We start from the raw sequence: 26,675 nt of genomic DNA, 5'->3' as shown, positions 1-26,675 counted from the left end.
TTCAGCCATCCATCTTTGCTGCTTCCAACTTAGCAGAAGCTGATCTATTCCGGTTCCACAGCAATATCCTCCTCTGTCAGCCCACAGGAATGTCACGGAGGGAGATAATGCTCACAGGGTCTTTATATTTTCGGTGTCAAACAAGAGCAGGAGCTGGTGGTTGGCTGGAGAACAGAAACAGGAGCCAGGGTGCCCAGAAGTGTGGGCAACCAAGGGAAACTAAAGCACTGTTTCTCTGCACAGACTTCCTGAGATCAGCAATTAAATGCACAGGATTAGGGAGAAGTTTATGTCTGTCACATTACACTATATGGGTTCCAACGCAGCTAGGTGTTGACTATGCTATGTCTCTGATGCTGGTAAAGCGAATAGTTAAAGTACACCCTTGGAATATTTTCTGTGATGCTGACCACTAGAAAGGATAGCCAGCCTGGAACACTGAGGTGAAAAGCAGCTTTTGCAATGGTGTTTATTGTCTTGAACATTGTCATGGATGTAATGCAATATTATACAGCTAACTGTACAGTTTTATTAAAGAAGCATTCATTGCTTTGATCCTTTCTGAAGAAGATCGATGCATTTGAAGACCAGAATATTCTGCCGATGAGGAATTTTTTTCTCTTGGCAGAAATCCAAGCATTAAAATGTAGGCTTTTGTAGCTGTGGTGAGTAATCTGTCAGCAGGGAAACCATGACAGCCTAGAGAAGAAAAGAAAAAATCCAATCGCATTGGAAACAGATACTCCATAAAAATAAATAAGGGGGAAATATTTTCCTTCTCTAAAGTCTTATGTTGAAAATTATTGTCCTGACAAAAACTGCCCACTTCGATTTATTTGCTAGAATTTCTGATGATGAATCAGGAAAGAGCTGAAAATCAGTTATGATGTTCTGTATTGCAGCTGATAGGTTTTCTTAGTGTGGACAAAATATACAGCCTAGGACAAATTCAGACAAAGCATTTAGATCAGACACTGAGGCCTTTTTTTGGTGTGCTATATGCCATCCCCTGCTACTGCTAGAAAACTCTGTAGGAGCCCAAAGAGCATGTGGGCTTGCCTGTGGATTTCAGCAGAACTTCCATTAGCATCCATGACAGCCATACTAGAACAAGGACTTTGAAATTTATCCCAGTTTAGCTATACTTTCTGAGTTATAACATGGAAAATCCTCACTGAGGTTAATAGTGTGTCATCTACCCCTCCTGCCCTCCTCTAGTACTACAACAAAAAGGTATGGCTGTGAAATGAGAATATTTGGAATGTCAGCTAAATAACACACAGTGTTGCAGCAGCTCTGCTGGCCTTCCCACACCTGTATACGCAACAACCTCATGCTTGATTTTTGACAAGATATTACCAGGTTCACACTGCTGTGATTTCACAGTGATATCTGACTGCAGACTGTTATTTTGGTCCAGAACTTGATTTACAAAGGTTCAGGGGTTGTGGTCTTGTTGCCTTTCCCTTCAGCACTGCTCAGTGTGAGAGGAAGTCCCAGGCACACAGTGGGGACTGAATATCCAGCTGTGCAGCCTCTTGCTGCTACCCATGTCGTACCTCCACTCAGCCCTGTTTGGGACTACAGCTGAGCAAATAATTTGTGTTCCATTTTGATGCCTGAGCTGAAAGTGATAGAACATAACAGATACACAAAACCGAGGCATTCATTATTTTTACAGCTTGATAAAACACAAATATGACGTTTTTCTCACCCTAAAAAAAATGTGCGCTGGAAAAAATGTACAGTAAAGGGTTTATTTTCTTTTTGAAAAAATAATATTTAGGGCAATTAGAAACACTGAAAATTTAAAATAAAAAATGTTATCACTTTTTTTGAATTCTAAAACTATGAATTTAACACAAATTTCTTAATACATTGGACCGTGTAAAATCTGAGGGTTTAGTAAATACCATACTCAACTACTTATTCACTAAGAGCACACCTAGAGTTTATCTGAGAGTTATGACAATGCCATTTCTGGTGAGGTTTTTTTTCACCTCTGAAAGTTTTCACTAGCTTTTGTCAACATGGTTCTAAAGCCAACAACAAATAACAGGCTCCTGAGATCTGGCAGTAATTTGCTGAAATTCTAGGAATGCTGAGACGGGAGTTATGGTTTATGTTAAATGCCAATGTCCTCTCACGGTTCCCATGGATCACACAGTATTACCCACACCATAACTTTTCAAGGCCCTTTAAAGCTTTGTTCTTGCATCACTTTCTCAGGGAAAGTTCCCATTGGTGTCAGTAGCAGCTTTTCCTGAGAGAAAACTGCAGAAGCTTTAAGTGTTTGGGAAATTGGAGTTTCTAACACCAGTCCCTGGGGCCCCAGCATTTGACATGTATTAAAATTGAGCAGCTGAGTTAATCATTAGAGTAAACCCAGTGATTTAAATACCAAAAAATTAAAGTTTATATTGTAGATTTCACTTAGTGATAAAAAATAGGTCAAACAACAGCAGATTAAAATCAAAATACACCACATTTGTGTCTAGGAGTATTTCTGCTACATATATATCTTGCCTGTAGTCAAAACTGTGATGTACTATGGGGTGCATTTGAAGTATATGTATTAATATTCACTATTTATTGAGGAAATAAGCTGAATCAAGCCTGTAGTGTAAGGTAAAACAGAAGCTGACCCTAACTTCTAACTACTGTTATCCTTTTTCCTTACCATAATTGTCCATTTTCTGTTTTCAGCCTCCTGGAAAACCAATGACCGTGGAGAATAAAATACTTCATCATCAACTTCTTCAGGTTTTCTGGGTAAACAGTGTAAAAAAGTCCAGTTGGAAGCAGCAGATTTCGCAGTCTGTAGATCAAAAAGCATATAAAAATAAATACATAAATAAAAACATGTGAGGACATAAATAAAACCTTTAACTAGTAAAAAGGTTAAAAAATTCCTTATTAGCTCCCACTTGGGTTACTTCTCTGATGAACTCAGAAGGATTCCACTGACTGTAAAAGAATTCCTCATTTGTGAAAAAGATGGGAATATCCCCATGAAAGTCAGTACGAGGTCAGTGCTGACTTCACAGAAGTTAGATATTTACTCCTGTTCTTCTGGCTTTAGTAGGGGAGTAAAACTCCAGGGACCTAGTGGATCAATAAATTGCAGTCTTTATTTGAATGCCACACACTAATATAATCTATCAATAATTGTAACAAGAACATAATAAACCATGATTTAAAAGGCTATATTTTTTCTCTTTTTATATTGTCATTCATAATATATTGATCTAATACCAACAAACAATGAATTTAAGCATTTTAGGGCAGTTCAGAGACATCAATAACCATCAATAGTATTTTGTGAATTTGTGTTAAAATACAGTCAATAAAACCAGTAATTCTATCAGCAAGGAAGATGTCCTTTTTATCTTATGCAATTAATAGTTTATGATTCTGTGTATCCTCTAACTGATTTTGTGCTGATAAGCATTTCAACTGGACGATTTTAAAGACATATATTTGATGATTTATTCATTGACAGACATACACAAAATTGCCCCAAATGCTGCCCAGGCATTAAAGAATTTATCTGTGAGCTGCTCATTCTAAATAAAACATAAAGGATCATTTCTGGTATCAAAGAGGAAATGCAAAGGTAGAAATAGCTTTTAGGTCATAAAGAAGTGAAGGATTAACACTCCTGCCCATGTTCTGGAGTTAGGCCTCATTGGGAAGCTCTGCAAGGGGCCAAGCCATGTGAAGTGTATAAGATAACTCAAACTTTGTTACTTTTGTGAGTTTTTCAAGCTGGATGGAGGTTTGAATGTGGTTGTTCCATAGCCCCAACTCAAAAAGATAACAAACCCATGCTTTGCTGATGTTGATTCTCATAAATGCAAACTGTAAAAGCATCCAGAAAACTAAACCACAAAACTAAATCTCAATTTTTTACCTGCATTGTAATTTGATAACCTTGAAATGCCTTTAGTCTTTCTTTCTTTTCCTCTTCTTGCCCCATACTTATCCATGTATCTGTAACTAAGACATTGGCACCATCTGCAGCCTCCAAAGGGTCTGTTGTGAGGAGTAACTTGGTACCATACTAATGTGAATAAAGAAGACAAGAAACATCAACTTTGTTTATAACAAAAATAAACTCTATTCAATCTGCTCTACTAGCCTATTTCTTAGGTTCCTACCTCACTGGAGAACTGCTCAGTTATTTTAGTTATCTTGAGGTCTGGTTCAAAGCCCTGCCGAAAAAGGCAATAGGTTTACATACAAGATTTAATTGATTTTTTTTACATACAAGATTTAATTGATTATTAACACTGGTTAGAAAAATACTGATTGAACCATTTGCCATGGGAAAAAGAATGTCTTTCAGAGTGGTAAAACTAGTGGAAATTATGTTAATTTTGTTGAAAGTTTATTTTGGAAATAAAATGGTGAAAGATGTTCTGATAAGGTAAGAAAAAATAAGTTTGAACAGTTACAGAATGAAAAGACTATATATAGGAGGGTTTTTTTACCTAAACTTTTTGCTTTATTTTTTATATTGTACTACATTGCAACATCATCACTGTGAACCAACCAAGATGCAACACTTCCACAAATCTGAAACCATTTTTGTAATGTTTTGTGGGGAGAGTGGATTGGATGACTTTATAACACTTTTACAAGTGGAACTATCATCTTCCATGATTTATACTGCAGTCACAAATTCCCCTCAACCCTTCTGAAGTTGGACTCAGTAGAATTACTTCTGCTTTGCATCAAGATAACTGAATCAGGATTCTGAACCTTGGTTCTGAAAGCTGGCATGCAAGATACATGCAAACAACACTAGCTGAGGCCCTTGGTAACTGTCCATGTGGCTGAGACAAGAATGGGCAGTTTGCCTTCTTTACTCCATGTGGATGGCTTTCCTACCATGGGAGTTGCAATACGCAGGTGAATTCCCAGCTTTGCAGCACTTGTCATGATGGAGTGAAGAACGTTGTTTCCATCCCCAATCCAGGTGATTGTAAGCCCATTCAGCCCACCATAGTGCTCCTGTCAAATGAATCAGATAGCCCTCGTTATGTTCCAGGAAGCTGATGCCCTAGGTAGGAGGGGTTAATCAGACAGGTCTGCTGCAAAGAAGGCTGGCTACTTCAAATGCTAGCTGCATGGAACCATACTTCTTAATTAAACTTAATGCAGCTACAAGATGGCCAGAGAGGAAAAATCCTCCCATGTCTTACATGAAGGGTCAAGTACTGCAGCTTTCTCACCTGAAGGACACATTGACATGTATGACATATTGGGAAGCTGAGGCTGAGACACAGTAATGTACAGCTGTGGGCTGGTGCTCATAAATATTAGTGAATGGTAGAAATTCTTTATTTAGAGGCAATGCTGTCACCTAGCATAGCACTCATTCCAGCTTTCCCCCAAATTGTGAAAATATCCCTATTGAGGATGGCCTTGGAGTGCATTTTAACTGTCACAGCTGTACAGGACAGCAAAAAAAGCAATACTTTGAAAGGAGCTGTGCAGCTCATGCGCTCATGGTTTGCTCTGCCTTGCTCAGCCTAAGAGTGATTCTTTTAGAGTGTGGATTGTATGAACTTGAAACAGCATTTCAGCATTGACTGTAGCTTTGCTCGCTGGCACTTACAGCCTGTACATGTACAGCTACTCTGGCCCTCAGCTCCCAGCAGATAAGGTCTAAGGAGGAACAACAGTAATATGATTTTTGTATTTCAAAAACAGGAAATATGGCCTTTTTAGCCATATTGTTTTGAATATGCATGGTTATAGGTACTTAAGTTGATACCAGAAAGTTTGTAAAGACATAACCAAATGCTTCTATATGCCTGATCTGTACAACTCCACCTCGTGACTCAAAAGGCTAAAGACATGATGGAGAGCCTTTTATTCTTAGTTCAAAACTGGGCCAGGCTACAATTGTATTGTAGTAGCTGGAAGCCAGACAGTGTTTCAACACTTTGTGTGGCATGATTCAATGCTTGTCAGAGAGGATAAGCATCCACACTGCAGAGCTGTCCTAACTGGCAACTTTGCAGGCAAAGATGCCAAAAGACTGAATAGGGAAAGGGCTGGGATTACCCCCTTCTCTCCTGGCAGCAGTTTCTTCTAACAAATAGTTATGAAGTTGTTCCAGAACAAAGTTAATGGCATTTCTGCCAATGACCACAATTGAAGGTCAAAAATAGTAGCTTTTGAAATATTGAATGACATTAAAATACCATTGAAAACTAAAAATAATGGAGTCTGAGGCTGCCTACAGTTTAAGGGCTAAAACTAGGATACTGCAAAACTATCGCTTTTTCAGTTGATGTTTGCTAGCAGCAGGCTTATTGGCAGAGGTTTGATGCAAGGGTATTTACAGGAGAGCAAATCAGAACTTTGCTGGCATGGAAGTTATTTCAGTGAAACAGTTTTGCAGGTCTCTTAAGGATCTTTCAAAGTCCTTCCACATCTCCTAGCAGTGGTACTTCTAAGAGAAGGCCAAACTAAAGCATTTATTTAAGGGCTTGTTTCCAGCTAGTGCTTAGTGATAGCTGAGACATGAACCCACAGCCATGAGCAAATGAGACAGCCCTGAGATCTTTTGATCTTACGGTTTAAAAATAGGCATTGTAGCCTTAATGCTCAAAGCACTCACTAGTGAGTCACAAATATACGGCTGGGTTAAATAACTTCCACCTTATTACCAGCTGCTACTCTGCATTAAAAGAAGCACAGTGCCTACTAAATACTTTTCTCTGCTCCCAAGCTACTAGTTGACACAGATAAAATACAAAGTACTGGAGATGTCTGTATAATGACCCGCAATGTGCACTGCAAATTGCAAAGCTACATCTGCAGTGACTACTGTATAGAGTGGACATAGCTGAGCTAATCTTAGTGAAGACATTTAGCTAATGGAAAATGTTGTAGACAAGGCAGAATCAAGTGGTGTGTGTGCTAGTGGAGCCTATTTTGTATCCTGTGCTAAGCTTTATGTTGTCACTGGTACGCAGCGTATCTCAAACCCCTTCATCTAAAGCCAGCTTACCATGGCTGTGACTGCACTGCTTACACACATACATCCTGAGCTTCCAAGAAAGATGAGGTGATTGTGTTGGTCGGAACCAGAAAGCTTTGAGGGAATACGAAAGCTACCACAAATGAGATTATTTATTGTTTGTTTGTTTTATAGTATGTGCCTATACAATTGCTCAGAGGAAATCCTGTTAAAGGTGTTTTGCCACAAATTAACACTTTAGGCTAAACCAGAACCTTTACAATACATGCTGATCACATGAGCTTCTGAAGCTACACATCCCTCCCCAATTTTTTCCAAACTCTATCATATTGATATAGACTTTTTACCTGCTTGGGTGTTCTTCAGTTTCTCTTTACACTTCAAAATACTTATTCCCCTAGTAAAGCCATACAAAAAATAACATATTTAGAAAGTCTAGAGCCCTTCTCCCTGATGAATGCCTCTTTGGCTGCTGTAGTGCCACAAAACTTGGCTTTGCTATTGTCATGAAAAATCCCTGCTAAATAATTAATGTCGCTTTTACAGTCAACTTTCTCACCCTCATGCTGTTTTTACAATGCTTCCTTCTGTTCTTAGCTGTGGTTGCAGTGTATCAGTGTATCAAACCCTGGGAAATAATAAACACGCTCAGTGATTTAGCACCGTTCTATGTTCAGAAAAGACTGGTTTAGCTAATTAGGGATATTCGTGTCTGCCTCTGCCTGGACTTGCTTCCAGCAAGACTGAAACTCTGACACCATTATAGATTACTTCTGAAATGTTTGACCACAACAGTCAGAACAGCCCTCAATTAAAATAAGCTTTTGAATACTGAATCAATAATCTGTCAAAATTTAAAATGGAAGCCCTTTGGGAGGCAGTGCAATCCAGTAAATCAGAAACTGGGCAAAATTGGATCTACTGACTCTCAAGCTGACCTAAAGGTAGATGCTGGTCCATTTATCTTTCTTACTCCCACACTGGGTTTTGTCTTGTTTATTGAAACAGTATATCCTAAAGGATCAGACCAGATCTTAGTTGGGATTTCTAATTGTTACAGTAATGATGGTGATGATGACGATGATAGTGGTGGTGGTGGCGGTGAATCTGAAGACTATAAAAATTTGAGCTCTTTGGGTGACAGACTGAAGAGAAGTTCAGGTGTATGGCAGCCCTCTTCAAGCTGGGCAACACTGTAATTAGTTACACTTCTTAAAAAGAAATCACTGATGTATTTCTTATGCCAACCACTTCTTTCTGAAAAAGGCATTCCCCATCAGACCAGTGACATAAAAAGCTAGTGGCATATGGACCCGCTCTAATTACCAGTCTGGCCATCCTGCAGTCAACTACAAGTTAGCTGATATGGCCAATGACATTACTATCAATTGAATCAATGTCAGTTCCCTGCTTGTCCCTGAAATACAAATTGTGTGATGCTGCCCTCCAGCCAAGCTTCACAGAGCAGAAGCTGTGAGCCACAGCTTCTGCCTAGGAAACTGAGAGGTACCGGGTGAGCTCAGCAAGGGGCTGTTACATGCCTTCAGCACAGAGAAGTGGCTCTGCATGTGCACAGTACCAGCACTCGTGGTCTCTAAAGGCCAAATCCCCAAACCCTCAAAATCACGTTGCATAATGTTTACAACTGTTTCTAGTGGGTTATAGATCAAGAGCAAACTCAGATCAACACAACTTTTAAGAAAGAGGGTAGCACATATGCTACATCCCTCTTAGCATAACACAGGGCATTAAACCTGACCACAGTATTAAAGGGCAGAGTCAGCTTAGATGTCAAACATGTGGGGGGCTCCAAGTTGCTCAAGAAGAAGGCACTGGGCAAGAGGATGTTGAACCTGAAGAATCTCGCTCCAGTATTCATGACAAAGCACACTTTCTGATATGACAAGAACAGCCTGAACACAGAACATGAACTGACAACCCTGAAAATAAACCAGCCACATTGTTTGGGGAATGCAAGAGACTATAATAAAATAACCACACTAAAAAGCACCTGTGAAAAGGGAATTAGAAGTCACAAGAAAGAATACATTTTAACAAAATAAACCAGAAAATTAGGCAGTTTCAGATCAAAGAGAAGATGCTTGAAGAGGATTCAAGAAGGCATGTGATAAAATGAATAGGATTTAGAAAATGGAAGAATAAAAATGTGCTAAGCATGAAGAGGGCCAGAGTGCATGCAGTCCTCCACTGGCAATGCAGCAGGAGGGAAAAAAAGAGAGAGAAAAGAAAGTAAATTTTAGTTATGTACTGACAGGAGGAAGGAGCAAATACAGGCAGGAAAATATTTACAGAGATAAGGAAGAGACATTTTTAAAGATAAATAAACTGTGCATAATCTGTAGTTACATTTATATATAAGGCTAGCAGTCTGTGCCACTATTGTATTTTGCATGTGTGTATGAGCCAAATATATTGCCTTTGCATAGCAGAAAGGCAGTGAAATGTCATATATGAACTTTCAATTAATTTAGAGAATCAGAGGTACTATTCAACATCCCCGTATTAACCTTACTGCAGGTGGTTCTTGGGTAACATTTTTTTACCCTGCTGAAAATCTCATGAGAAGTTTGATCTTGGTAAGTAACAACTAGACCCTGTGGCTCACACTTCTTTAAGTGTTATTCCTACTTCTGTGACCTCTTAAAGTTTATTATAAGATTAAAATGCCATTTTATTACATGCTACTGGCTTAAGACCAGTCTTCTTCACTTCAGTGTACATACAGTGCACAGGGGAAAAAAGGCAGTGGGCAGGCAGGTCAGAAAAGGAAAGAACAAGCAGTGTCAACATCCACAGTGCTCTGAGGGTAACCGAGAGTTCCCCCCTGCCTGAACCTCTCTCCTGGGTGAGAAAGGAAGAATGGACAGTGGGTCAGAAACCGGTGGTGCAGCATGCCCTTGGTGAAGTGGCAGCCACCAGCTGCCCTCTAAAGACCTCCTGGCAAACTCTGGGCTGAGGAACATGCTGGAAAGCCTAGGAGAGAGTTGGACACAGATGGAGGAAACAGCTCTGCTTATTAGGCTGACTGGGAAAGTGCTGTAAATTTTAAAAAGCTTCCATGACTGTCCAAAAGCTGAGCCATTCCTTGAGGTCTCTGTAAGTGCTCACTTGGTAATGATACATATGCACATCAAACGTGTCTTTGTTTGAGCGCAAAGTGATGTGGTTGTGTTTCCTCATAACGTATCATAATGTAAAGTAAGCAGCGACACTCTTTCCAAAGATGTCCTCCCCAGTGCTTGATGAAACAAGGACAACCATCTGCTGTTGCCCAAGGCGTTCAACCCAAAGAAAAGTACAGCCTGTGGGCTCATGTTCACTTGGAGATGTCTGCCCTGTACAAGGACACAATGGAGGTGGAGCAGAGGGTGATCAACAGAGCATGCACTGATTCTGCTCATCTCCATAGGTTTCCCCGTAGTATCAATGGAGAAAGAGATGCATCTCTAGAGTGTGGTTTTGATACTCAGTGGTCTCTCTTCATTGCCTGGAGATGGAGAACAGGGCAACAGCACCCTGAACCGTGGTGCTACGGTCAGCGACCTGGATAAAATCAAGTTTAGGGGCAGAGATACCAATAGTTGTGTAGGCTGAGTCACAGATTATTCCTGAAGCTTGTTATTCACAAGTGATAAAATGCTAATAAGCTGTTTGCAAGACAGAAGCCTCTATATAACACAACTACAAGATTCACCTGGTTTACACTTGCACACAGTGTTTAAATGAACTTTTGACATATAAAGATTGATGATGGTCTCATTACAGCATACTGTTTTATGTAATTGGAACAGTTCATTAAGGCTGGCACAATGTGATCTCCCAAACAAACCTTATCCTGGGGTATGTGGAGCATTTTAGTCTCAAATTCACCAGTTTTTGCTGGTGTCTTCAAGTATTGAAAATTTTACAAAAAAATACTAATCCAAGCAACGAAAAAGCAATTTTCACTAAACACATGAGTCTTCCAGTATTTAAAGTTTAAGGCATGAATAATTTATTATTACTCTCTAGATCTTTTTCACAGACTGAATGTCCCTTATCAAAGTCTTCAACAGCTGAGAAACACAGCTGAATAGATCAGGAAATTGTTCTGCCCTCTCTTTTTCAAGCACTGTGATTTTTATTCATTCAGAAAGTAAACAAGGTCAGAGGAGTTCATCATAGTTGTCAACCAGCATTGCAGTATAATAATCTTTTTTTTTATAAGCCAGTTCTTCAATTGATTGTAAAACAGCATAGTCCTTTTGTTCACAGATAAACATCTGGTATTCTATGTGTGAAACATTATCCTGCTGTCAAATCAACTACTGCATTAGATTAAACTACAAAATATGTTGTTTTTTTTTTTAACTATTACTTGAAGTGAGCAAAGTTTAAATAGGTTTAAGTGGCTGAACTTTAGGTGTTTGCACTGGTAGCATTAAGTGGCTTTTAGAAACAAATTTCTTTAACCAGTTTCCTAATACAGGATAGTGATTCCTTTTAAACTATTCATAGGTTAGGGAGGAATCAAGAGTGAACCACTGATTTTTTTTTTTTTTAAGTCAGTGGAAAATCTTCCACTGGCTTTGACTGAGCCAAAAAGTATTACATTACTTTTATGTAATATGCAAAGCTCCTTGCCCATTTTCTGAATTGCAGCCTAATTCCAATGAAGTACTTAATTTCATGTTTCATCTCAGTCCCTTCAGTCCCACTACAGCTGGTAGGACCAGGTAGTTGTTTTAAATAAAAAAGTTTCTTAATTATATTGCTGGATCAGTATCTCTTCAAATAACAAGTGCCATATAACTGCCACCTAAAAAAAAACCCTGAGAATAAATGCTTTTGAACCTGACTTCCCAAAATACTTACTAAGACTTGGAGAAAAAGAAAATTGTTATTAAAGGGGGACTATATTGTTACCTGAAGAGTTAGGTAATCAGCTAAAATCTGGAGAGGATGGTGTAAATCGGACAATCCATTGATTATTGGGATAGTGGCTTGTTTCGTCATTAGGTGCAGATCGTTATGCTTATAAACTCGAGCCAAGATTGCATTTGTCATGCTGGAAAGCACCCTGGAGGATGGCAGAAAATACCCAAGTCAAATATAGTAAGTACAGCCCTGCTGCACTCTTCAGCGTGCAACACATCAATATTAATGAGAAGTGGCAATGAATCACTTTTTTTTTCAGCTATCTGAATAATTTATCATGTCTGCATAACAAACTTAAATGCAGACATTTAATAAACTTCTAATAGGTAAGCAGGTCTACTTATTAACAAACTATAGCAAGTAAATGAAAACTGCCACTGTATTTTATGTTTTCTTCTCTTTGGTGTTTGATTGTAGCTACAGACAGAACATCAATAAATATTAAGGTATCCAAACTAAGATAAGCGATTGTGTGACACTGTAACATTTGAAGAATTTGGTAGCTTCAGAAGAGACAAAGTATAAGATTTCTTGAGACTTTTAGCAAAGAGCAAATGTATCATTGACTGACTATTACAGTGTCCGTGTATGGTAGCCTGACCTTTGTGAGGATCAGAAACACAGATATGTCTTAGATTACCTCAATTATTTACTGACCCTAATGAACATAGAAACAGGAGGCTAATAACACTGGCGTGTTCTTTCTCCTACTTAAAAACTTCTGTGCTGAAACACATGATATCAGTGTTAAAGTAATGCCCAAATTTGAAATTCGGTATATGGATAGGGGCACGCAGGAGTCACTGTGCCACTCTGGCTTTAACCTCATTTTGCCAAAGTGTGAAAGATTGAGAGATTAGCATAGTATATGCGGTGTGCTCTGAATTCTTTAAAGAAATTAAATATGGATTGGAGCTCTGCCTTTCTCTGCATTTCTGCATTTTAATCAGGCCCTGAAGCCTGACTTTGAAGTAGTATTTTGTGTGTTTTCATGTTATTTCTAATAGGACCTTAAAATAAAACAAGGAAGAGACTGAATAGAAGAGTATGCAAAATCCTTGTGGTATCTATCTATCTTCCTGATTAGCCATCAAGAATTCGGGCATCTTCTCTTGTGGAAATGCAGCTGTTAATGCTGTTGCCTTTACACAGACAAATCTCTTGATGAAGTCAGTAACAAATATTTTCTACTGACACTGGACATTCCTCACACAAGCAAAACTCTAATAAAATATTACAAGGTTCCCTCTTGGGAAGCTCTCTTGGAAGAAAAGACTGCCAATAGTAGCTATAAGTGAGAAGGAGGAATCGAACAAGGTATTTACTGATTGCAAGGTATTGGAACAGCTGCTGTTTGTGTCATTATTTCTTTTTAGCTCATCGGTTTCTTTTTCTCTGAGTGTTTATTCTAGCTTGAAGCATGCAACTGTGGAAAATCTGTTCTGCTCTTAACTAGTCATCAGGAACGGCATGCATGGCTCCTTTTGTTAGCCATCTAACAGGTGCCCACTCTAAGCAATACATAGCCAGTCCTACCAGCAATCACAATGGAAAATAGCCCATTTTTCTTAGACTCCACTTTTTTATTTATTTATTTTTTTTAGGATGGCAGTACAACTGATTCTAACCTGACATGAGTGAGAAGATGGTCCCTTTAGAGGATATGCCAGCAGAGGAAATTCAGTCCTAATCAATTACCAACTAGTGAAAAATGGTGAATTTTCTTTCTGTTGAAAAAAAATTTCTATCTGCTTTTGAAAGCAGATACTAGACTTTATTAGACACAGTGGCAAGACTCCAGGCAGTCCTTCTGCCAGCATTTCTACATATCATATCTTACAGTAGGAAACTCAGGAGGAAACCAGGTTTATTCTTTGTGAAATCAAAACCAAATTGAACTCAGGAAAAAAAAAAAAAAGAACCAACAACAACCAAACACCAAAACAAAGCAAAGCAAAACAAAACAAAACTTGTCTCAGGAGATGAAGAAGTCTGTAATCAACTCAAAGGAAACCATATGAGGCTGGAATTGCACCGGAAAACAGACCTGGCTGGATGAGAGTCTTTAGTAAAGACAAAGTTTTGGAAGGTGAGGGGGAGTAAACACAGGTTCATCAGGTGACTTTTGGTTTAAGGTTCCTGTATTATCACCAACTACAAGGTCCTTCTCTCTTTTCATTCTTTTTGCAAAACTGTGATCCTATCAATTTCAAAATTCTAAAGCTTGGAAATATATGTGTATTAGAATGCTGCATGTCTATCGTTTCAAAATAACTTTTATTTCTACAGAGGAAAGCTGGAAATTTTTAATGAAGTGTATCCTCTGAGGAATCCAAAATTAAACACAAGTAAAAGTATTCTTTTTTGGTGTGGCTGATTTCTGAATTTGCAAATGGGACATTTGCATATATTTCAAGTAGAATATTGCTATCCAAGGTAGTTTTGGTTTTGTTGTGAAAGCACACAGGTTTTAATTTCTGACAAGACTACTTCATTGTCATTCGTAGTCTTACAGGAGCACATGGTGGATGTGTTCTCAGTAAGCAGTGAGAAGTAAACCCCATTCCCCATAGATGCAGAGATCCATCCCCTAATAATGCCAGTGGACTGGTAAAATCATCCTAAGAGTTCTTCGCTGCTGTCACTGAACGTTATGGCCCCTGAGCTATAGTGGTGCACAGTGGGTCTGCTCTATAGTGGAAAATATAGTACTTATATTTCATTTCATGTAATATATCAGACATGCTAAACAGCACTGAAAGGCTTAGAGCTCTTTTATGGGCGGTGACTTTTGCTACTGTGTCAGCATAAATGTAGATGTCTTGTGAAGCATGGAAGAACTGATTTATAAGCAGGTTATAAATCACTAAAGGTGTGTTCACAGCAGAAATTCTTTCAACCATTACCTGCAGCAATTATAATAAAAACTGTGACTTTTATAGATCTGTGCCCCTTTGCTTTAAGTTTCAATTTCAAATACTTCTAATGCCTTCAGAGCCCTAAACACATGGCTCTAAATATTTGAAATACCCTCTGGACCTACTACAGGCATTCTTTTTGTTTATTCTTCCATTAACTGAATGAATTAAGATGGGATCTTACCCTTCAATCACAAGAAATGCCAAGGAATTAACACTCAGGTTGTTCTTTTGATTGTGTAAAGTCAATAATAATTCTGCCAATGAGAGCAGAAGTGAAGCAGAACACGTGGGGCTCTGTAAGATCTTGGGGGAGCCCTCAATCCACAGAGGCGAGTGATATGACTCAGCAGAGGAGCAAAATCCCCAGGTCAGGGTCATAGAAAGGGACTTGCCCTGGAAGAGCAAGCAGTGACAGAGAAAAGTGGGGCTGAAGGCTTGCATGGGAAGTGGGAATTGTGGGAGCTTCCTCCACAGAATGGAGACTTCTCTGGATGGAAGATTTTCTTACTTCTACTTCTTGCCTTATTTCTTGTAGCTTACTGTGTTTCTGATCCAGTGAGAATGGAAGCAAGACACTTGGTGAATAATACTTATTTACATCATTGGGGGGGATTTACCTTTGATAGGTTTCCCATTCACCTTCACTATGACATAGTAAGCTAAGTATGTTTGACTTGAAAAATCCTCCAGCTCTCAAGCCAGTAGAGCTGTAGCTGGAATGCATATGCTCTGAAGCATTTAAATAGCACACTTTGATGAAGCTATAGCTTCCCTGCTTAAACTGTGGGTATGTCCCATGATGTATGAAGAATGCTTTTGAGGGGATGTATTTGAATTCCCTGGCAGTGTCTGAGCAATGCTGAACTGGACAGAGTGGCCACTGGACACAGTAGCCTAAAGTACCTCAGATTTGGCTGTTAAGTCTCAGATTAATCTGTTCCCTTTGTAGGTCCATGAGTCTATACATTGTTTGAATCTTTTAAACTTGTAGTTACTAAAGCAAAGCAGTGGGACACACTTTTCTTGAAACATCTGAGCCCTATCACTGCAGCTTATATTGATACTGGCAGAGTTATATATCCAGCAGGGAGTGGAAGCTAAGTACTTTCAAACCTCAAGAGACAGAAATTTTTACTTCCTACTGTCAACACCCATATGTATTCCACTTCAATAGTTAAAAGCAAGAAAGGAAACTTTAAAATGTTCAAACGTTTGGTCTTTTCTTTATGTTTTCCTTGGATTTCACCACAGGGAGAACAGCAACAGAGTTCTCAGACAACCTCTTCCACTGACTGTGAAAACTGTAGTATACAGCAAAGGCAATGGAACCTCATCTGGCTGATTAGATATTTTGAATTGTGCCTGACAAGCTTGACACTGTATGTCTTTCACAAGAATAAAAAGGACCTTTCTGAGACAACTAACCTTTCAGCAACAAGCCTGACTCAGGCTGCAAAAGGCTGCCTAGAAAGCCGCACAATAATGAGGATGGATGAGTCTTTAATACATGGGAGTGTTATGTTCTGCCTACTTTCTGCAACACCGGAGAGAATACACCAGATAAAAAAGCCTGAGCTCAGTTCTTCCCTGTTATGGCGATGAGGATAGTTTGCTAGCTACCCATCCTTACATGCATGTGGGAATGGGCATGAATAAGATCTTCTAAGGGTCCCTATAGAACAATGCCATAGCCCAGCCTCCAGTCCTGACAGTGGGTACAGCTGTGGAAGAGGGCACATGAAATCATAAATTGCCTGCAAAGTGTTGATGCTGCTGAAACAGGGGGATGAGAGTGGCCTTCAGTGCAGCCTGTCACAGCAGATAGGGTAAGACCCATCAGCAGCTGCCCTAACTAGGATAAATAAAGTCCTTGCTTCTTGATTTTGCTTTTTTATTTGCCAGTGAGCTGTACTTCTAGTTCCATGAGGAGCAACAGAACTAGAAGGTTCTAGTCTTGTTTGAATATATGTGCTGTCATCAGTGGAACTGTACTACTGAGGAACATAAAATGTTTCTGTTTGTGTGACTGTCACTCTCATTAGCACTCTATATGCCGAATTTGATAAAAATATTTCTCATTTTGGAGAGCTGAAGTGGCTGTAAGGGTACTGAGCTACACATTTTGTGAACTGATCTGTAAAAATTTAAGAAATGTGAAGTGCCTTCTGACATTATCCAGAATGAAAATACTAGCTTCCAAATTCTATAAGACAGGTTTCAGCCTGATAAACTACCAAATGCATCGTCATTAATCAAGTGATGTTTTACCAACCTTGCTGTATCTGTGAAACTCTCATTAGTGCCCAGATGTATGTCTTGTGTTGTAAGGAAGGCAGGATGTCCTCCAAGTAGAGCAAATCCTACAGTGAGGACAAATAAAAAAAAGAAATTAAATACCAGAACATCTTATTTACATCCAAGATCCAAAAAATCTTTTTCATGTAAAAGACATTTACAGCAATAAAAGTAAAACTCAGCAGGGTATCCAGATGTTTCAAACACTTGAAGTCTGACAACAAGACACAAATAAATGCATTTTGGAATAAAACCACACAAATGTGATGCTTTGCTGAAATCCTAAGGCATGAGTTCTGATCTGTGTTCACAGGAACAGTCATTCAAGCTGAAAGGCTACGTATTGCCAGAAGCATCACTGTGGGTCCCTGTTAAGAGCTAGGTAATCCATTCATCATGCTGAATTTCTACTTCAAGGGGCTTAGCATTCTAGAAGGGCCATCTGAGTCACTAGGTGTAATCCCACATCCTTGCAAGAAGCTTCAAGTACTGTCACTCAGATAGAAAATCTGAAGTTCCTTTATATACTGTAACAAACTTGAGCTTGGTCACAAATGACCAAGTGCCTTAAAAATGATAAAGTGACAGAGAGAAAAGGAAAGATCTTAGGCACTGCCAGCACCCCTCCACACTCCGTTAGATAGGAATTTACAAGGTGAGCCAAGTAACTGGATGGATAAGGTCTGAAGAATTGTCCTGAACAGGAAGCCATGGAAAGACCTGTGCATCATTTAAGAATATAAAACACTTCTGGGGAACTTAAAAGGTGTCTGGACAGTATTTTGGATAAAGACAAATTACATGCTAAGGGCAGCTCTCAGGCTCTCTTCTTCCTCATTTCCATTGCACTACCACTAGAAAGCTACCACAAGCAACCAGCTGACAGAGACGGCTTTTCCTTCAGCAGCACTGGAGTCTCCCTGCTTTTCCTTGGGTTAAGTCTAAAGCCTCTGTCCACTGAATCTCAGTGTAAAGTCCATCGTGGCTACTTAGAGAATGGTGCTTGAAGGGGGGGGGCTGTTTTATGAACTGTATCATATGATTTAGCATAAACCTAGCACTGGACATGGGTCCTACAACTGGGGACATACAAAGTGTAGGGTTTGAATTGGGTTGTAGGCAGCCCTGTGAGGCATTTTCTGCACACTGGGTAAGATGTTCTGCATAAGAACAACTCCCTTCTAGTAGAGAAATTGTCAGGGAGATCTTGCTGTGTCACTAACATCCATGGTGGAGGAAATTTCCAGAGAATCTCGGTATGGATAAACCAACCTTTTTGAGACAACGTGATGGGGGAGTATTTTATTGCGACAAAAATCCAGAAGGAAGCCCATCCTTTTTTCATTGCCAGGAAGAAAAAGGCTGCATATAGCACAGAAGAGCAAAGACACACACACCCTTCTATCAAAGTATGATCTCTTGGACGTGGTTGTAGCCATTAGATGGCACTGCAGACATCTCCAGTACTGCAGCTTTAAGATGAGGTTTGTGCAGGTCTGTCAGAGTAAAAAGTTGATCCTACAGCTACTCTTCAAATAAGGATTAAACCAGGAGTGAATACTGAAACCTTTCATGGATAAAACCAAGCAACTAGGTTCAGGTGGCAGGATGGGGCCCCACAACTGGGCCCCTGACAGAGGGCAGCCCTTATTAACTTCCATTCCATGTGGGCAGCAGGGTTGAAGTGGGGTTTTCCACTGGCATCAGTTCAGCAAGTCTCCAAAATGCAATAGGTAAAAATAATACCGGCAAATCATTGGCTTTTTTTCTCCCTCCATTTCCTTAAAAGTCAGATTAAAATTGATGGTGTTCCAGCCCCGACCTGAAGGGCAAATCTCTGCTCTATCCAGCCAGTGTATACCCATTTTATTGAATGGGGATGATTTTACTTTCCCTTTGTCAAAATTAAGGATTGCTCCAAATCTTAACAAGATCAGAGTCAGACACAACAAACTTTTTAAGAATGAAGCATCATTTCTTCTATTTTTTTTTCTGTTAGAAAAAAACTATACGTTTCCTGGTTGCTTTGCCCTCACTGATTATTCAGAACCTTTTTTGTAGTAAGGCAAAAAAAAGTTTAGGTTTCCTCAAATAGTTTCTCTGCCTCTCTGCAGCTCAGAAACAAGCACTGTATTTATAGGAATCCATGTGCAAACTGTCGCCTAGACATGACAGCCTATCTATGCAGTGCAAGTTTTTAAGGAATCCTTTTAAGGATTTCCTCCTCAAGGATGAAATCTAGTTTGTCAGAACTTTTTCCATCCATCTTCTTGTGAGTTTTTTTGAAGCCATATACAATTATGTCAGTGATTTATCTCCCCAGGATGCACACAATACAACAGCTCTGCATTTTAGGCTTCTAAATACATATATTTGGTAGATGTTTCACAGTACAGGCAGGCTCCCATGGACATGTTCTGTTTTCTATAAATGATGCTCAGGTAGAAGAGGAATCTGGTCATTTATTCAGAACTGCCAGACGTCAGGCAGCCCAGTCAGAGCCACCACCTGGAGCCTGTGTATATAGCACAGTCTTAATGTGTTGGGCTTTTTGCTTTTGAACTGGCCATCTGTGCAGGGCCTGGGATCGTATTTCCATCCAAAACTTTCCATATGGAAATACAGGAGCTCTGTGCTCTAGCTTTGTATATAGTTGCAGAGACAGAATCTTTGCTTCAGATTCTTTCATCTGACTATCGGTAGAAAGAAAAAAAAGTGATGACTTTTGAAGATATGCAGGCACCCATTCAGCAAATACACACATGCTGGAGCGCTGTGTTAAAGTGGAGGATCTAATCCTCCCTGTTGTCACAAGCTGGTCGTATCCAAAGCCACATGCTAAGTGTTTATATGAATATTGATATCCTCAACAAACTCTATTAAATGTTCATACTGCAGAGCCAGAATAGTTTATTATCTCATGACCAGACTTCTCACGACTGTTAGTTTTCAAAAAAGGAGAGTTTTATGTCTCAGGCTGTGGCACATTGTTGAGTCCACTCTTTCACATAGGATACAAGTGCTGTACAGACATAAGTTAAATCTTCATTCCAAGCCATCCCTGCTACACTGTGGGGCCAAAGTGAATCCTCCAGTGCACACACTGGATACACAGTAGAGGGGCTGCCGCACCTTCACCAGAAGACATTCACAGCCATCTTCTCAAACTCAAGGAAGGATCCTTTTTTATATTGCAAGGCATCTGAATTTGTTAGTTTCCTCACTGCCTGCCAGGACTTACAATTTCTCGTATGTTCCAGTGCACAGCAAAAGAAGGCATACAGAGCTTTTCTCCCTGTATTGCTTCCTCTCCATTTCTACTCTGTGACATATTGTCTTCATTCAGCACCTGTGAAATGTTTCGATTTGTTTATGATTTGTTCACTAAAACATAACTGCAACTGTATATTTTAAGAGTAACAGTGACAATCAGAACACTTTACACTAAAGTTATAACAAAACCAGGGCATTCAACTTTATGCCATGCCCAAGGATGTTTATTTTACAAGTAATATATGACCATGTGCAATACCTTTGTTTTAAAAAGTACACAAGATTTTATGCAGAATGGGTATGGGATTCTGACTGCAAACAGATGACATTTTCTACTACAATAGCAAAGATGTCACATTTTCCTATATAATAGCCAGTGATAGCAATAAATCTAGTAGGCTCCACAAAACCGGATTTACTTTGCCAAATACTCTACGGAAGTTACTTGTGTTCCTCATTAAACTCACAACACCTTTACACTTGGAAATAGTAAAACAATATGGTTTTCAGAAACATGTATTAGAACAAGATTGTATCTGTTCAAGAGAGTAAAGGGGTAATGAATTATACCACAAGAAGCTGCACGTTATTCAGTACAGTTGCAATGTCATCAGGATAAACATTTTGGAGCATAGTATGTTGGAAAAGCTGCAAACATCAACTATTCTCTTACAATGCATTCCAAATTCATGTTTTTATACTCTTTGATCAATCTTGGCTACTGGGAGAAGTGCTCAAAGACTGGAAAAAAGTAAATGTCACCCCTATCTTCAAGAAGGCAAGAAGGGGGACCCAGAGTATTACAGGTCAGTCAGCCTCACCTTGATTCCTGGAAAGACAATGAAGCAGCCAATCCTGAACACCACTTCCAGGCAGATTAGGGACAAGAAAATCATTGGGAGTAATCAGCATGTCTTCACCAAGGGGGAGTCATGCTTGACCTACCTGATAAACTTCTATGATGAAATGACTGGCCAGGTAGATTAGAGGAGAGCAGTGGGTATTATCTTCCTGAACTTTGTTATGGCCCTTGACACTGCCTCCCATAACAATCTCTTGGACACTGCACAGAGCAGATTTTGTAATCAGTGCTTTCCAAGTCTCTAATCCTTCAAAATGAAACCCACTGATTTGCATGTAGTTGTTCCTGAGAGTTGCAAAGTTTGTTTAGATTAATCTCATCACCAGAACCTTGTCCCATAAGTGACCTCTTTCAAGACGCTGAAGGTGCAATGGGTGGGAAATGCTATTTGAGAAGACTCAGGTATCTTATAAATAAGCACTTCAATGTCCACTTTCACTGGACGTTAGAAAATTGGTATTAAATTAGCTTACTTTGCTAAAAGAAATACATGTGGTCCTATATTTGTTTTGAGGTAGAAATTCCAAGGGAGAAGTCATGTATGTTAAAAAGCAGCTGAAATGTATAGAGGTTCTATGGACAGAAAAAACTTGAGTCTGCCTTTGAAACAAAGTCTTAGGCTTAGGGGACTTACGACCAATTAACTGAAGGTGTGAAGTTCACGCACAGAATTTAAACTGCTCTAAACTCCCTTGTGAAAGCTCAGAAATAAATTTGGGTTATTTCACTGGAGCTTAATCCCTCTTGAATGAATTTATGTGCATTAACTCCCATCCTTAAGATAATTCATTTGAACCTTCCTGAGCTTCCCCATGGCGTAAGCCTTCGAAAGGCAAGGACTAAACTGTGCTTCCCTCTGAATACAGAAGCATGAGGGATAAACAGATTCAGAGAATTTGTCATTACTTGCCCATGTACCACTATGGTAGGCAACTAGAAACTGAACTAAATCCTCTGGAATCAAAAGGGGGGTGGTCTTCATAGACAGGGAATGAACAAGAAAAACCCATTCATAAATCCTGCTTATCTGGAAAAAACAGAAAGCAACGTAAAGAGCAGGATCAGCAGGTAAATGGCTGTGCCAAGGGATATAAAGGCAAATTCAGAAATGCTTGCAGTTAACAGATCTGCTTCTTCCTTCCATTATTTTTATCTTCTCACTCACACCTGGTAAAGAAATGTGAATATTCAACAAGTTCCCTGCCCCCTTGCTAGGGAGAAGTCAGCCTAAAGGATGCTGGGTCAATTAAGATGAGAGAAGGGCAAGCTTTTCCTTCCTTCTTCTGTCACCAGTTCATAGCTATTCCTTGCTAACATGTAAGCACATGAATGATTTCTTTCAGTGGTTCCATTGATGTCAGAGCAACTACCATGTAAATAAAGCTATGTATGTGTTTCAGTGTTCACAGGACTGTATGCTAAAAGAATAATGTTCCAGTGCCTGATCCTATTAGGGTAGTACCCCGGAGTCTCTATTTATTAGAGCCTGCAAAGAATTAAATTTGTGATGCTTACAAAAATAAATGTTAGGAAATGTACATCTTGCCACTACAACTAGGAGCTTATTCCAGAAATGCTTACTTCTGCCTGTTAAATTATTTCTCATCTATCATGTTTTGGAATGATTTGGTGAAATTTCAGTGACTTAAGCAATGCGCCTGTTACATTAATATGCAAGGTGAAACAAAATTAGCTACCATTCTTTTCCTATTTTTGTTTTCAAACTTTGGGTTTCTCCTGAGTGTAAACTGCTAAGTACAAAATTATGCAGTGTTTTCAGTACATACTCACAGTATACCATTTCATATAAAATCTGACTGTGCCAATACTCAGATATACCTGTTTCTGCAGATAATCTTGTTCTTGTACTTCTCTTCTCAAAAATCATGGCCAAAGATTTTCCTTGCATCAAAGGCAAATACTGAAACATGAAAATTGAATGCATTTCAATTTTATAGTTATATACAATTTACAGTGTGAAATACTTCTTTCTTTTTTTTTATTTCAGCATAGAAAAGTTACACAGAGGGTTTTTTCCAACCATAGCTATGTTTTCTTGCCCTTCAAGAAACTTATTATCAGTAGAAAGGTTAAAGGGAAAGAAGTAATTCTAGGGGCAAAAGCAATTGCATTTTGGCACTCAGTTTGAACCAGCATTAAGGAGAACTCTGATACTAATTTAATCCCTTGCAGTGAAGTGTCTTCCATTTCTTACGTTTAGTTCTGCATGTACACCATGTGCTGATGGACAGGGTTAGCCAATAACAGGGAGTTAGCTGTGCAAAGCTGTTTAACCTTTTCACTTGCCAAGTCCTCTGAATATTTAAAGAATATTTCTGAACACTTTACACGAAGGGTTTTTGATTTTTTTAATTGATTTACAGTTAATTAAAGCATTTTACCTCTCCTTTGCACTTTATCCTTTGCTTCAAATCTGCAGCCACCCACAGCAAATACTTCAGCTCATCTGCTGTGTAGTTCTGCAGAGTAAGGAGGTCACGACCTTTCAGATGAACATTCATTTGAGCTGGTGGCCCATACCTGTCCCAAAAGAGCAAAAAATGCACACTTTTTGTCATTCAATACAGACTTGCACTCATGCTAAAGCGAATGAGCAAGAAGATGAAATATCTCCCAGTCCCTTCATTTGAACACTTCATTTCTGAAGTGGAGGAGGTGGCTGGTCTCTTCTCACAAGTAACAAGTGATAGAACAAGAGGAAATGGCATCAAGCTGCACCAGGGGAGGTTTAGACTGGATATTAGGAAAAATTTCTTCACCAAAAGGGTGGTCAGGCATTGGAACAGGCTGCCCAGGGAAGTGGTAGAATCACTGTCCCTGGAAGTGCCCTCAGTGCCATGGTTTAGCGGTGGACTTGGCAGTCCTGGGGTAACAGTTGGACTTGATGACCTTAAAGATCTTTTCTGATCTAGTTGATTCTATGATTCTATGACCCAGCTGGATCAGCCTGATGGACTGTGTTAGTTTAAGTAACTTTTATTGTCAGACTGACACATGATGCCACTATGCACTATATTGATCAGCACCATAACGGTGTCTGAAATAGTATTATAAACTGTACATTAGATGTAGTTTCTTTTGCCTTCTGATATGCAGATGACTTGACTGTGTGCTGCCTGTCAAATAAACCCGAATGCACAAAGACATTCAAGGCATGGTGAAACAGCTTATGTATAGACTGCAAAGTTGCTCTTTGGGGTCACAGGATATGAGGCACAGATCTTGGTGCTCTTTCTCCCTCCTTCCTTAGTGCTTTGTAGATGAGCAGGCACTTGCTATGTTCCATCCTCACCAATACATTTCTATAAATGTGTATGAAATCTCTTCATTACACTGGGGAAGAAAGTAAAAAAAAAATCAACAAAATGGCCATGTGCTCTAGTCCTTACCACACAAGAGAAGTTCTGGCCATGTGCACTGTGTTTATTCAGTGTATTCTGGCTGCCAGCCAGATTTAGGACTTCAGAATCACATGGCATTTGATTTTGATAATCACCCATAGAAGTTACAAGATCAAATTTCCTCTAGCTTAGACATGATGTGTTAATGAAAGTCACATCCAAGCCCTGTCTGTTCAGTGGTCTTTGCTCTACTGAGAAGTGGACTGAGAAATATCCACTACTAATTTCTGCACTGGCAGATAGTGAAGCAGTAAAATTGGTTACCCAGAGAGGATTTGGAATTACAATCCGTGGAGATTTTCAAGACAGGAGTAAGAAAATATATATAGCAGAAAGCAGGACTAGAGGTCTGCTCCTGACCACTGAGTTCCCATGATGATTCTGTTTTATTGCTATGACCTTCAAGAAATGCATTCCCTTCCCTGTTACCCACATCCTCTGAAAGGGGGCAGAAGTCGACAAATTCCAGAGAAGGAGCATGAGACAACATACCAAAGTTAAAATGTAACAGGCAGAACTGAAAAGTCAAGCAGTTGGCTTACTCCTTTCTTAGCAGGGACAGCAATTACTTTGGACTATTAAAACAGGCTGATAGATCCTAGGTTATCCTGCAGTATCAGCCACAGTGTGCTGAACTTGTAATACTCATAGACAGTGGTGATAGCTTATGCCGACATTATGATATAATGCTAAAACCCCCTAAAAATAACAAACAACATTATGTGAGGAGCTTAACAAATCGGATGAGTTTATTGGAAAACCAGATTTACTGCAATTGTTTTACAAACTTGCTTTTCTATCACTTCTGCTTACCAGAGAAAGTTCCCATCGATTGCCAGCAGTGAAAATCCAAAATCCATTAAAAAATTATTACCCAGGTTTCAGGACCACTTTAAAACTGTTGCAAATAAATCACAGAACTCAGAAAACATTTGTTTTTCTTCTGATGCAATGTAGAAATGATAAATAAAAATGACTTACTGCATATTAGGATTCCTGTGATTATGAAATTCACACGTACTGTTTTCTAGCACTAATAATTTGTTACATAATGCTGTTAATGTTCTTACTGACACTGACATGAAAACACAGGGAGATGTGGAATTAAGTTTAACCTGATTCTGGAGATGTGACAAGCATGAGAAGCAGCTCACTGAAACACTGTGATACATTTGCTCTTCTTCAGGCACAGGGGATAGGCAGCTGAAGAAGGAACCAGAAGTCAGGTCACAGAGCCAGGTCTGCATGGTTAACTGTGAACCTCATCTCACGTCATGCTTTTCCTGCAGGTCTCCAGTGTATACACAGACAAGAAAAAAAAACAAACAAAACCAAAGCAGAGATTCACCTTGCAGCTCCAAGGAGAGAACTTCCCTCCCAGTACTGACCATGACAACTGTCTAAATGCATAAGAATATCCTGTATACTTTATTTGGATAGTTATTTATTGATTACAGTACCTGCAGAGTAGATAGAAATTAGCAGTATTTCACAAACAATAAAAGGGAAAATCCATCTCCTGAACATGTAGAGCTTGTTGCCTTGAGAAGCAAAAGGGCACTAAAAATGCAGAAAAAAACCATGGCTTTTTCTGAAAATCTCACTCCTTCATAAGATTCATCTGATTTTGTCTCCAGGTTTCTGACTAAATATCACTGGACACCAGACAAAACTAAAGGATAAACTTACCAAAACTGTCGCAGCCACTGCCTGCTGGTCATTGTTAGTTTTGCAGCACTGAATAAGTTCTTCACACTGAACAGCATCTTCTGCTCGTGTTAGACTTCTCTCAGTCCCACAGATAAAGTTAAGAGAAGCAAAGGCGTTTGAAACAGAGAGCAAGCTGCACTGCTGTGCAGACAAGACAAAATCAAGAACCAAAGTCTTTGCTTTTCTTGACCCAGCCAGGGCTGGTGGGGGCTGACACTGAACCTTTTCCTTGGTCAAACTCTACAGATAAAGACTTC

At 39.3% G+C, this 26,675-nt stretch overlaps 1 protein-coding gene across 1 annotated transcript; it reads right to left on the bottom strand.

Moving 5' to 3' along the window:
• Positions 1–444: 444 nt before the first annotated feature.
• On the bottom strand, positions 445–26,675 carry OTC (ornithine transcarbamylase). Its single transcript, XM_061453381.1, is given in 11 exon segments — positions 445–699; positions 2,681–2,818; positions 3,914–4,063; positions 4,161–4,214; positions 4,894–5,016; positions 11,924–12,077; positions 17,129–17,216; positions 23,126–23,207; positions 23,689–23,832; positions 25,483–25,554; positions 26,397–26,675. Coding segments are annotated over 11 exon segments (1,143 nt in total). The 5' UTR covers positions 26,475–26,675; the 3' UTR covers positions 445–639.

The sequence above is a fragment of the Pezoporus flaviventris genome, unplaced genomic scaffold (genome assembly GCF_033815535.1).
Source record: "Pezoporus flaviventris isolate CSIRO_AGI_PZ_B2104156 unplaced genomic scaffold, CSIRO_AGI_Pfla_v1 ptg000015l, whole genome shotgun sequence".
NCBI classification, from domain to species: Eukaryota; Metazoa; Chordata; class Aves; order Psittaciformes; family Psittacidae; genus Pezoporus; species Pezoporus flaviventris.
The sequence above is the reverse complement of the archived record's forward strand: the minus strand, read 5'-3'. Positions and strand labels throughout refer to the sequence as shown.